This window comes from Amblyomma maculatum, chromosome 6 (genome assembly GCF_055883805.1).
Source record: "Amblyomma maculatum isolate TAMU_Amacu chromosome 6, ASM5588380v1, whole genome shotgun sequence".
Classification (NCBI taxonomy): Eukaryota; Metazoa; Arthropoda; class Arachnida; order Ixodida; family Ixodidae; genus Amblyomma; species Amblyomma maculatum.
The window spans coordinates 46,956,162-46,969,662 of NC_139349.1; the positions used below are offsets into that span (position 1 = coordinate 46,956,162).

The following is a 13,501-nucleotide window of genomic DNA, read 5'->3' on the forward strand; positions in this document are numbered from 1 at the left end:
TTTCTCTGACCTACTCTGCAAGCTTCCTATCTCTTAACGTTACAACTACCGTTTTCCGTTCCATGACTCTCTGCGTTGTCCTCAGCTTAAGTAGAGCCCTTTTCGTTAACCTCCATGTTTCATCACCATAGGTCAGTACCGGTAGGATGCAACTGTTATACACTTTCCTCTTGAGTGATACAGGTAAGCTGCTAGTCATAATGTTGAGTGCCTCCCAAATGCGCTCCATTCCAATCTAATTCTCCTAGCTATTTTCTTTTCGTAGTCCGGATCAGTGGTCACTACCTGTCCTAAGTAGACATTCGCCTACCACTTTCAGTACTTCGCTACCTGTTTTAAACTGCTATTCCTTTCCCAAGCTGTTCAGCACTACCTTAGTCTTCTGCATAATAATATGTAGGCCTACCTTTCTGCTTCTCCTGTCTAAATCATATATCATTAGTTGCAGTTGGTCTCCTGAGTTACTTAACAAAGCAATGTCATCAGCAAAGCATAGATTACTGAGATATGTATTCTCCATCGACCCTGGAGCCTAACTTCTCCCATTCCATGTCATTGAATACACTCTCTAAGCAAGCTGTAAATAGCACTATGGAGATAGTGTCTCCTTGCCTAACACCTTCCTTATTTGAAAAAAAAAAAAATAATAATAAAAAAAAGCAAATCCCAGTGGTCGAAATTTCCGGAGTCCTCCGCTATGGCGTCTCATACAGCCTAGAATTAATTCTAATGCAGGTGGTTAAAACGCGCACTCATCCTCCAATCACATGTACCTACTACGCGTAGTTCTTTTCTTTTTTTCCCACAATTGGGTGACTTGAACGTAACTCGTGTCTCGCTCCTGCTGCCTATTTCTTCGCCATTGAGTGGGACACTCGGCCGTAGAGCTCTGTCAAATGCTTCGAAAGCTGAGACGTCTCCAGAGGCCAGTTTTGGTCGTTGCGTGAGGATTTGCGGATTCGTAAGTTTTAATTTCCTTTTAGCAAAATTTTTATTTACTTGTGTGATTTCGGCCTCGTGCCTCGCTGCGCATAAATGTCGTGCCCATTCTCTGACGCATGTTAATATCGTATTAAGTGGAATCTATTAAACGAGCAAATGTCTATGCGTAGGTTTATATATACCTGCTACTGTAGCATTATTTGGTTGTCGTGGTAGTTTGAAAGATTTAAGACGTTTTCTTGGGTGCTTGGTTATCATTTTAGTAGCAATCGCTTGGGCGGTCATGACTGCTGCGACAAGCCTACTTTATTCCATGCTTTCCTTGAGATTTGTTTATTTCACCTGCTTTCTGTTTGTACACGGCAGTGATAGTGACTCAGTTGAGAATCACTTCTCGCGTTGTGGACAAAGAAAGAAAAGTGAAACTCTAGCCTTATTTCATTTTTGCATGAACATATCTCGCAGGGTTAAACTGCTCAGCAAGAAATCGCTTAAGCCCCTACTGTGGACGTGACGATCGGGAGAACATGGTGCCGAACCAGAAGAGAACACGGAGGCGAACACCGGAGAATACAGTGCCGAACCGGAAACTCATGGAGACGAATCGAAAGTTGGAAGGCAACAGAAACGGGTTCAGGGTTGTTTCTCGGGGCCTACATGCTGCACTGCCGATGAAGCAGTGCATGCGTCAACTGGTGTCTTCATTCGCACCGTACTGGTTTCCTGGTGCAGAACTGAGAATGCGAAAAACTATTTCCATTCTCGGTGAGCACCTCCAACGCGCTGTCAGAGGGGAGACGTGCAGAAGAAGAATTGAGACACCCTAACCTGGTATGCCTTTCTTCCAATCCATTTCATGCTTATGTCTACTCTCGACAGCGACATCTATCGACTGTGATTTTTTTGAAGGGAAAACTTCATTAGCTTCGTTGAAGAGGCAAATACAACAGTGGAGTCGATGCCACATCGCACAGCATCACACGTGGAAAGGAGAAAAGAGGATGGCTGGGGAAGGGTAAAAACCATGCGGGACGCGCGAGCTCAACGAGAGAGCGGAGCTGGCACAAATTGCTACCGCAGTGGAGGTGGCCATCACGTAGCATGATATGCTACGGCCTCAACAGCGGCGACAAAAGAGGAGCAGTTGGAGCAGTTGCTCGTAGTTGCTGCCTTGTGTAGCGAGTGTTGGAATAGAGGTGAATAGTAACTCGATAACACTCAGGTGGTACGCGAAAGGCACGTGAAGCAACGGTGCCATCATGATGTATCATGCAATATGTGCACATCAGAGCACTCGTTGTAGATACGACAGCATGACAGTACGCGTTCACAATCATCCCGGGTCCACCAGCGTCGCGGTCAAGAGTTGTAAAACATGTGTCTGTGTTTATGGTTTATGTGGCTGAACGCTCCAAAGCTACTGAAGCTATGAGAGGCGCCGTAGTGGAGGGCTCCGGAAATTACGACCAGCTGGGGTTCTTCAACGTGCACGGACATCGAACAGCACACGGTCTTCTCGCTTTTCGCCACCATTGGGAAGCGGTCGCCTTGGCTGGGATTTGATCTCGTGTCCTTGGGTTCAGTAGTAGAATACCCTAACCACCGAGCCATCCCGGCGAGGCCATCTGTTTGTGGGTGCTTGTGTTTGTTTGAGAGAGTGTTGCGTTCCGACCACTTCCTTCTGCTACACTATCCCATAAATGCAGTGGCTTCTCACCGTATGACCACCGAAGAGCACTGCGCGAGCCTGCGGCCCGATGCCCTGAGGCCGGCTTTCACTTGGCCCATGTGCATGCTGCTCTCCAGGCCGATCACCTCGATCAGCCGGTCGCCGATGTCTGCATAGCAAGCAACGTAAGATGAAGCTTGCTTATACAGTGCTAATCGCCAGTGACAAGAGCGAACAGCTAGCGCAGCCTATGTGGCGTGGCCAGGAGTGAGCAACGCCGCGGCAAGTATTCTGAAGCGAGCAAACTCAAAAAAAAAAAAAAAAAAAAAAAAAAAAGAAAACGTGAACTCATACATTGATTCTATACTGGAAGTAGAATTGATTTTATTTTTGACAAATGTTTTCAATATATGACAGGTTTAAGAGAACTTTGGTGATGACAGCTGGTCTGGGCTAGTTAGAAGCAGTCGAATATTATGTTTGCTTCGTTACGGACTTTATGATGTGTGTCAAGTGCATTCTGTTTAACAACTACACAATCTGCGTTTTTTATCTTTTTGTGTGCAATATCAGCCAGGATTGGATGTTCGTTCTTCGTTATATACAGCAGGAGTTCTGACTTATTGCCTGTATTACATTCTTCGTCCAGGTTTTCATTGTGCCTGATGTTTTCTCTTGTCAATGTCTGTCTGCCCCTTCACCCAAAGTAATAACCCCTCTGAATCGATGATCGTTTTATAAATTAACAGAAAAATATTGCAGGCAATGATATACAAGAGTCTAGTACAACTACAAGATAAAATATAACATTACAGATAACTGTCATAATCTTCGTCTATGAAAAATTAATGATGAGTGAGGGAATTCATTTAAGTTTGAAAACAAAGGTTTGAAAAACAAAGAAATGAACTTTTTTTTTTTTCGGGAAGCAACGGGTGTACAACCTTGGACGGCGCTGCTGAGGTCGACCGAGTTGAAGCTGTTTGTGGAGATGTCCCGGTCGTGCTTCTTGCGGCGCTTGGAGCGCGAACGGCGCCGCGAAGACGCGTTGTCGCCCCACAGGTTGGAACCGCCGTAGATGCTCGGTATGTTAAGCACCGCGATGCCTTGAAGCGACGGGCCGTTGGACAGCTCCAGCGAGACGCCATCGCACTGCGTTCACAGGAAAGAAAAAAAGGCAGCTTGTGATGAGCGAGGCAGTATACGACTACAAGGAACGCACGCGTCAACGTCGAGCGCTTTTTACAGCGCGAAAGCTACTATGGGAGACTTTCCGTGAAACAGCGCGCCTAGCCATGTCGCACTCGTAGACACTAGCACACCGTACACCAGAGCTGCTGCGCGCAGGATAATCTCAAGTGGCACAAACTATCAGCCAATATTGGTACTATATCGGCAAAACACAGGTCCTATGTTGAGCCGGATATTGCCAATTTATTGCCAATATTGGGCCAACCTTTTGTGCTGCCTGGGTAAATTAGCGGAGCCGCCACGGGGTGGCGATGTTTCATCGTTCGTTTTATTTCGTCTGCCCGGTTCTAATCGTGGCGTATTGTTGAAACAGTTATAACGTAAAAAAAATTATTGCCGACGTTTTTGCTCTTGTGCAGCTAGGCGAAAATGCACCCATTGGCAAGATCTGTACCGCCTTCAGATAAATTTAGGCTCCCTAATGTTCTTTAATTTGAGTCGAAATTATGACACGCCCTATATAAACGCACCGTCTGCAGTCGAACCCACGACCTAATCCCAAGAACGCCATATGTGCTTATCTATTTCACTAGGCTAAATGCCTTCCAGGTATAGCTTATTATTTTCAGACTTATTAAGTGTTTGTACATTAGAAAATTCTGCTAGTCAGTCAGTCTTTGAGTGATGCAAACGTTGTGACCGAGAACCATAATAAGTTCCCAACGCAGCACTAAGCAAATACAATTGTTTCAATGAGTGCGCTGTGAATGGAGGGTTTGAATGCTTCTGACAGCTCCTGTCATCCGTGCAAATCGACTATGAGGAGAGTTCCGCTCGAGTACGCAACGTACGCACAACAGGCTCACAGCAGGAAATGAGGGGACTTAGGCAATGTGCCACGTGCTGGACCTTTGAGCCGAGTACCAACGAATCGCGTGTTATTCACGTTAGGTGTCTTCAATGGCGATGCCCATCGCATGCATTGCAAGACGCAAAGGACGACGTCAACATTTTATAGTATTGAGAGGACTGAGCTTAAATGTGGTCGCGCGGATTTCACAAGCACCTGAGATAGGAAGAATATCTCGATCTTTCTGCATGATTTATGTCAATAAGCGGTCCAGTATAAATCATATTTTTTTTTGCAATAAAAATAAAATGACCTTGCATGCGTAGGTGAATGAAGCACAACTACATGATTTATGTCAATACGCGGTCCAGTATAAATCGTATATAAAAATAAAATAACCTTGCATGCGTAGGTGAAGCACAACTACATATCATTAGACGCGGCACGATGATATGCCTTTCATTAGCTTTACAAGTGGGTACTTCAAACTCGGCTCAACCTCCTTTTCCACCTGTCCTTCCTGGAACGCCGTGGCAGGCCACATTTTGAGTTAAGATAACGATGGGATTTTTTTCTGTTTTCATTTGAAAAGTACGGGAGCGCCTATGTACGCTTCTAGCTGACTCAAGTGGGCGTCCTCTATCGCTTCAGTATCACTATACAACATTCCCTGAACTAACTCTACAATTTCTTGAGCGAGTGTGTGAGAGAATCAGTCGATTTTATGATATCTACGACGGTGTCGCCGAAGGAGTTGCGATTTCTTCCGTTATTGTTCAGCGGTAAGTGACGCCCAAGTGCTTGGATTGTGTGAGCTCGATAACTAAACAATGTCCGGGAGCCTAAAGAACAGTCATGGCGTGCAGGAACCATCGTTGTATGAAAGAAACGGAGAGGGGGGAGGCGAGAAAAAATCTCGTCGGCATGACAAAGAGATCATTTTGGGAAAGATGTTTCTACAATATAATACAGCTTTTTTACCTCGCAGTACTTTTCTACACAAAGTGAGGCTCTAGGTTTTCATTTTCACTAGCTTTTGGGTGTCACAATATTTAACCAACGAAGGGCACCTTTCCTATGCTCTCACAAATGCTGCGCTGCTTAGTTGTACACGGTCAAAGGAACTGGACAATACACATAAATCATAACAGTGCACTGTAACAGCAAGAACAACTAAGGAATGAAACCATGAAAATGTGAAAAATATCCTCACGATCCTCAGAATACGTCGCGTGCTTGTGTTTCCTTTTTCCTTTTCTAAGAAATAAAACTTCAGTTGGTAGATTGCGCTTAACCTCAGCGTTTGTCCAGTTCCTTTGTCCGTGTAAAACTGAGCAGCGCAGCATTTGTGAAAAAAGGAAACACAAGCACACGTGTGCTTGTTTCCTTTTTCCTTTTCTAAGAAATAAAACTTCAGTTGGTAGATTGCGCTTAACCTCAGCGTTTGTCCAGTTCCTTTGTCCGTGTAAAACTGAGCAGCGCAGCATTTGTGAAAAAAGGAAACACAAGCACACGTGTGCTTGTTTCCTTTTTCCTTTTCTAAGAAATAAAACTTTAGTTGGTAGATTGCGCTTAACCTCAGCGCAGCATTTGTGAGAAGATGTTCCAACTAGCTCAATCTCAATCACTTCTTTCCTATGCTTCTACGTCTTACAACAGAGCACAGGACAGGCGGCGGTCGCGTAAGCTAGTTAACAATCTGCCCAACTGTATATGTTTGCCTTAAAAAGCGCAGGCTTATAAAACATAAAAACTGACGACTCACGGTACTGAAATAAAAAGGGAACGATTAAGTCCCGAAACTTTTGCGAACGCAAGATGCGCTTCTGGTAAAAATGAGAGAGATAAAGATAACAGCACAGTTCTCTCTCTTTTTTTTTTAGATGTCATCGATTATTTGACGCTCATAGGAGCATCAGCACAGCACAGATGGCAAGGCTAAGTAATTCACTCTCAAGATTGCCATACCAATATGCAGTTATCCATGCTATTGCATTCACATCATTTCGGTGGAATTTTGCTGGCAAACATTTTCTGAACGTTGCGACGAATACAAATGCAGCTTGCAGTTCTATCATGCGACTCATGAGGGTGATTACTCACCATAATGTCAACGTCGTCGTGCAGATTTTTACACGTTGCGAAGAACGTCTCGGATGTGGCGAATTCAAAATACCACATCTTGTTTTTCATCCTGCCAAAGGCCCACAAAAGAACAAGAAAAGACAGCATTAAAACTGAAATTCATGCACGAAAAGAACGTCATTTATGCTTCCCAACTAGAGTCGCTAATGAGAACGCGATTGAAGCAATGACATTTCGATGCGCTATTAATACATGTACGGGCACGCGAATGAACAACAATGGAAAGACAAAGCCAAGAAAAACTGACGTATTGGGAGATTTTTGTTTTTCCTCAGAAGCGTACCTGCTGTTGAACTTTTCCGGGTGTTTTTCTCTTTCCAAATGAAACTTGATCGCTATTGAGGCATCCTGTTGAGAGAGAAAACGGGGAAATCAAAAAGGAAATCTGAGGCTTTAAGTCACACAAAGCACGATCGGCAGGCGCGGATCAGGTTTATATTCCTGGATAACAGCTGACCTGCTCCGCGTTCCACCAAAACACATAAAAAACCTTCTTAATTCGAGCTTCCCCTTTATTAGACCTCACGCTTTGGCTCCTTCCACATGAAGTGTATTAGGGTGCTCCCTTTATTTCGAACTCTGCCTTAGCAGAACAAAGTTTTGGCCCTATTCGATATGGGGGACATGGTATATGGATATCATGTCCTACATTTAAAGTGCATGCTATCGGTCACATAAAAAAAAAAAAAAAAACGACATTCCCTGTGTCGGCAAGTATTAGGCTGCGGCTAAAAGGAGCACACCGACAACAAGCCCTCAGTCAGTTTGCTCTCCTCGTTAGGGTTCAATAGATATGGTAGCGCATCCAGTCGACAACTTCGGACTGGTCCGAGAGTAGTCTGAGTAACTTCTTTAGACATCGAATTGTATATAAATTCACTTCAGGTAAGAGTAGAATTTTCATTCCAATTCCAATGACTGAGAAAGAGACAATAAAGTCGATCCTGGATATATCAAACTCGAAGGAAATCAAGAAATAGATGAATGTATCAATAATTTGATACGTAAAATATGCCAATGTATGAGGCCCTCAGCAACCCAGAAAAGTCCGTACTGTGTATCCACGCAAGCGCCACGCTTCCTCTCGCCGCATGCCTGCGCTCCGTAGTGTGCCTCGATGAAGCGCCGCCGCACTTTAGCGCTGCCTAGGCTAGCGCTAAGGTGCGTCGCGGTAGGGCTACCTAGGGTAATGCTATACCGCGTGCCGAACGTCACATTGCGCCAGACGTCGAAAGGACGGGCGCATTGGGCGCAACTACACGTGCCGCTCCACAGCTCGAGCGCGCTAATTTCGAAATATTTGGTATGGACGGATCGAAGTGTCGGAGCTCGCGCTGCTCGTACCTTGCGTCTCACAAGTGGCGTTGGTGTTGGGGTTCACAGCACAACTACAGCGGGCAGCGCTGTGGGAAAAGCGAACGCTTATCATAAGAGGTTTAATTTATTACTAGTACATATAAACGTGAAATAACAGTTATAATAGAGTGCAGTTGATTTATTCGTCTCGTCCAGCAGGGAAGCAGGCCAAGCGAAAATCGGCGTAAGCCTTCGGTCAGTGAGGCTGGCATCACTGCACAACAGGTGCACCGAGCTTTGGCTTGCCCGCAATACAGTAGGTGTTGAAAGCAAGCTCAGCAGATTAAAGATAACTTTCAATCGGACTTTACGTTCAATTTATCAAATGGTTTTACAGCGTCAGGGCTGCCAGCAGGTGCGCAATGCTGCGCCGCCGACTCTCCTCCGCGCGCCATATTTAATCGTGGGGTGCCATTAGAAAAAGAGCCCTTTGTAGGGACACGGCGCGCAGTTCGATATATCGAATGTTTCGCTGAACGGGAGTTCAAGAGATGCGAACACCACGCCTATATTTCATAAAATTTAAGATGATATTCTGGGAGTTCAATATGAGCAATGATTCGATATGTCCGGGATTAACTGAAGGATCGAAACGCATGCGGCGATTGTGTATGCCACACGCTTAGGTAGAGTCGGCGACTCACCACGCCTATGGAGAAGTAATTGTTGAAGATGTTGCAGGGAATGGGATCTCCACGTTCGTCCGAATTGGCCGTGTTGCTGATGTCGATTTTCCATCGGTCCATCATGACAGTCGTCGACTTCTCGACTTTCTGCAGGATTTTCTCCAGGCTCTCGTTCTCGTAACCTGACCCGCAAACGAAACGAAAAAAGGCAAGGGAATAGCTGTGCGACACCTTAAAGACACCTCAGGCGACAACGCATCATCTTTGTGAACTATGGATTAGATTAAGGGATGAGTTCACAAGACACAGCTGTGTTTTCAATCTACGAGAAACATGACTGGCCTTGAGAAACGCCAGAGATACGCAAAGTTTCGTCGAGATCAGAAAGAAAAGTGGAGAGTGAACTTCTTGGTAACGGGGTCACATGGATCTCACGCAGAGCCAAGTAGGTTCATCTGCCTTCTAAACCTTACAGAGAAATAGAATGACACAACGGTAAGTCCCTTTATGAATGACTATGTCGCCACGCGTTACTCCTTCAGTGAACTCAAACGTTACTTTATCAGAAACTAACTACACAAAGATAGCCAGTCTCCTCATATACTAAGTGTTCGTGGCGGGATACATACTAAGTGACGTCATTAGTCATATTTCATATATTTTAAGAGCAGATTGTGCAAAACGTTGACGGTACGTTGCAGAGTGTGTACCCGTACGGCACTAGCAGGTGCTTACTCGCTAAAGATGGTTTTCTGAACAAAAATCATGAGCCCTAGTTTATGCTACAGAAGACGAGGTTCAGGCTGACATCGCTGGTAGCTACTCGCGGGATAAATCTTGCGGAAACTAGCGGCACTAGCTCCTCCACAGCAGCACCTATATATTACGCTCATGGTTAGGCTGGGTCCCAGTACACATGCTTTTGGTGCGGGCGTCTAACTCACTGCAGTGCTGAGCTTTCTGACATTCTATACTCCGTTTCATACATCAAGTGCAACACTGCCAATGCTACAGCTCTTGTTTGCGCTCTCCGCATCCGCGATGAAAAATAGTGCCTGCTCTTGACGAGAGCAAATAATAGTTATTTTGTCTGCAAGCTTAATACGTCTTACATTTGCCATCAACTTCATAAAGAGCACCTTTTTTAAGGAGGAAGGATCGGATTCGGTGAATTTGTATGTTTTTATGTCGTTTGCGTTCGTGTCGCGTTTTCGCTGCCCCGCAACCTTGCCAGCTGTGCCACTAGATGGCGCTGACTGTGCCCTCTGCGCTGCGCATTTCATTTTGAGAAAATGGTTCTTCGGTGCGCATTTTTTCTATAAGATCCGCACTGCGAAGATGTCTAAGCACGTGAAGCAAGTTATTGCAAACTTGTATGCTCGGAATACAGTCCGTTTCCGCAAGAACCACTCTACCACAAAACGAGCGTGTAGTGATACGCCTCCATTTTTTTTTCTTGCGGACTACTTGCGTAGCTTTCGCTGTGTTGCACCTGATGTATGAAACGGAGTATAGCTGGTGGTGATGCATAGGGCCCTCGGTTTAATAACTGAGGCGAAGAATGAGAGGTCGTTTTCACTGCTGTATCATGGCCGCCGAGAACTTACCTGGTCCCCACCTCAGGCACCGTGCCAGGTCGTTTCCTGTTCCGAGAGGCAGGATTCCGACCGGAGGTAGCTGGGTGTAGTTTAGTTTGTCTGTGGAGAGAAGACAATGCCATTAAGTAAGCAGACAACGCAAATACAACGGCGCTGGACGCACTGCAAGAAAGCGCGTAAACACAGATACAAAGAAAAAAGTAGCGACGCGCAGGTCATAGCTACTGTCTTGTAAGAAGCATGTCACGACCCAATGCTTCCAGCAGAAAGGACAATGAGAGAGAGAGAGAGAGAGAGAGAGAGAGAGAGAGAGAGAGAGAGAGAGAGAGAGAGAGAGAGAGAGAGAGAGAGAGAGAGAGAGAGATGTGTAAGTCGCAGGAGAACATGACGACAAAGCTTGGACATTTGCACATATGGCGGCTTCAGGAAGCACGCCATTGTAATAACAACTGCGCCAGCGTGTCTCTGCAGGCCGGATGTAAAGCTGTACTGTCGGCTATAGATAAAAAAAAGTAAAAAGGCGAATTTCGGAATCGTACCTATTGTGTCTAGCACCCAGCCTACAGTGCCGTCCCCTCCGCAGCATAAGACTCGGTAATTCGGGATATCCTTAAAAAATTGAAGCCTGCAAAGAATGGAGAACCGTAATTTGTTAGAAGCCCTCGTATTTATGTATAGCACTGCTGTAACTGTCAATGTAGAGGTCGGTGAATTACGCAAAGTAGTGCGGTCCACTATTCAACAATATGTCATCATCTTTATGGCACCACCTACTATGCAGTCTCAAGAGAAAAGTCCACTACTACGACGCTGAAACAGATGCGTTTTGGTATCTGTATTAAGTGGACAGGCTGTTTCTTTTTTTCAAACCTTAGCTAAATACAGTTAACAAAATGCAGCAGCCCTAGTACCGTACTTTCGTAAGTTTACAGTTAAAAAAGCAAAAAAGGTACAGAACACTTTTGCGCACGCACTTGGAACAAAATGAAAAAAAAAAAAAGTCGAATTAATTTATGAACTGTAAAAGATTAAAGCAGCTGACTTACCCTTGAATTGGTCCCCCTTTGGCAACATTGTACACTTGTCGAGGATTCAGCAAGTACTGAAATTTTCTTAATATCCTGGAACAGATGGAAGCACAGATTGGGACTTTTATTGTTATTCACACTAATAAGTGTGTGTGTCAGGAAATGTATTTAGTTGCGTAACTGAGCCAAAAAAAAAAAAAACCTCTTCGAATAGTACGACAGTAATAAACAATAACATGTCTTAACCATAACAAACATAATGCATGACGTGAGGGTGCTCGTACCTTCCCTTTTTTCTTTTTTTTTTTATCAAACCTTGCTGTTGCATAGGTCTTCATAATTTTCATTATTTCTAGATTTTCATTGTTGTCAATGAGAAACAAGCAAGTTAGGTTATGCCCGAAACTGCACTGGCAGGATGTTCTGCAAAGTTTCTTTTGCTTTATTTTGTAATTGCTTATGAAGGCTGTTCGAAAATTAGTGCTGGAAGTAAGCATTTTTTATTTATTTCAAAGCGTTATAAATTAGGACTGAATAACTCTGCTTTTCGCATGCATAAACGCGACGGCAGAAACGACGCCAATTAATTGTCTGCGATCCCTGCTGGTCCTGCGTGGATACGACGCTCAGAACGACGCCTTGGGCTTGAATCCCCGTCGTGGCATTCGCAAAAAATAAAAATAAAGCAAAATAAAAAGCGTTCGTGTAACAACATCTCAAACTAGGTTAAAAAACACTAGTCAGACAAATTTCCGGATCGCCTTTTTTACCATACCGTGCAAATTACAGCTCAAGAATGCATGGCTCACATAATAAATAAATAAATAAACAAATAAATAAATAAATAAATAAATAAATAAATAAATAAATAAATAAATAAATAAATAAATAAATAAATAAATAAATAAATAAAAAGATTAATTTTCTGGCTTGCGCTCACCTCAAACCCTGTCTACCGCCACTTTTGGGGTTGATGAGCACTAGAAGGGGATGGGTTCCAGAGACGGGTGTGACTTGGAATGACATGGCAGAAACCTACGCGAGAAAAATGCGGAAGTTATGTCAGCATTTATCAACGGCCAAGTGACCGATATAGCGCCAGTAGTTGCCTAAGAAAACTTACATTGCCTTGGCCGCTGTCGGATATCTTGTTGGAATCGGACCTGGACAACTGTTTCTTCTGCCCACTGCCGACGCTTCGTTGCCGCTCCTGAAGGGCGGAAACAGCGTTACTTCTGTGCAAGCGACTATAAGGAAGGGACTCGTACTGAACTTGCCCACTCGTTAAAAATCCCCCAATGAGGGTCATTTCGAAGGTCCAGAGAGCATTCGACAAAGCAAGTCAACCTAGGTAGATTAAGCCAGCCGGAAAAAAAAGAAAGACGCAAGAAACGCAAGAATGTGCGTAAGAAAGGACTGCCGTTAAGGGAAAAATATAAATTACTATTATGCAATGATATATATGACGCAGCATGTCGAATTTCGCGACATTTGCAATGGTATTGCTATCCAAGCGAGAATATACGGCCACATGAATCTACTCACAACGTGCTGCTCATCTTGGAATATTATTAAAACATAAGGACAATAACGTCAATTATTAGAACAATAGTAAGATCCGAAAAGGCCAAGTAACCGACGTTCCATAAGCAACACGCAGTCAAAGGATTCAAAGCTAATATCATGGGAGCATACTAGATCGGCAAAAATTCTATTTTTACCGTTACATGTAGCTACATGCCGCACGGACTTAAAACAGTCCGATACACGGTCAGTCAACTTTGAACACAACCTTTTGGGCAAAATTTACCTTGAGACGCAGGGCATGACACGCACATTTATGAACGCTAGGCCTCGCCCTGCAGATTTGCACCTTGCACCCTGTGACGCTATAGAACATAGGACAAGCGAAAACGGTACACAGGGTATGCACCTACGTCACAGTGGCGCCCATGTTGTGGTGCATGTAGTATGGCGAAATGCTGCAAGCATGTCTAATCTCCTTACCGTCGCTTGCTCCGGCTTACACTGCTGAAATTGTGTTCTGCACCACAAAATGGCGCCCGCGAATTCGCTTAAATACCCACGCAAGGAAA

At 44.4% G+C, this 13,501-nt stretch overlaps 1 protein-coding gene across 6 annotated transcripts in view; it reads right to left on the reverse strand.

The window, feature by feature from the left end:
• Dgk (diacyl glycerol kinase 1) overlaps positions 1-13,501 on the reverse strand; it is a 523,491-nt gene that overhangs the window by 6,602 nt on the left and 503,388 nt on the right. For all 6 annotated transcript variants that reach the window (XM_084606564.1, XM_084606561.1, XM_084606562.1 and 3 more), the window contains 10 exons: positions 12,529-12,615; positions 12,346-12,440; positions 11,424-11,498; positions 10,917-11,002; positions 10,387-10,476; positions 8,798-8,961; positions 7,081-7,145; positions 6,756-6,846; positions 3,556-3,763; positions 2,660-2,780 (listed from right to left, as the gene is read on the reverse strand). In XM_084606564.1, the coding sequence (XP_084462690.1) occupies positions 2,660-2,780; positions 3,556-3,763; positions 6,756-6,846; positions 7,081-7,145; positions 8,798-8,961; positions 10,387-10,476; positions 10,917-11,002; positions 11,424-11,498; positions 12,346-12,440; positions 12,529-12,615 (1,082 nt within the window). The remainder of the gene's footprint in view (positions 1-2,659; positions 2,781-3,555; positions 3,764-6,755; positions 6,847-7,080; positions 7,146-8,797; positions 8,962-10,386; positions 10,477-10,916; positions 11,003-11,423; positions 11,499-12,345; positions 12,441-12,528; positions 12,616-13,501) is intronic.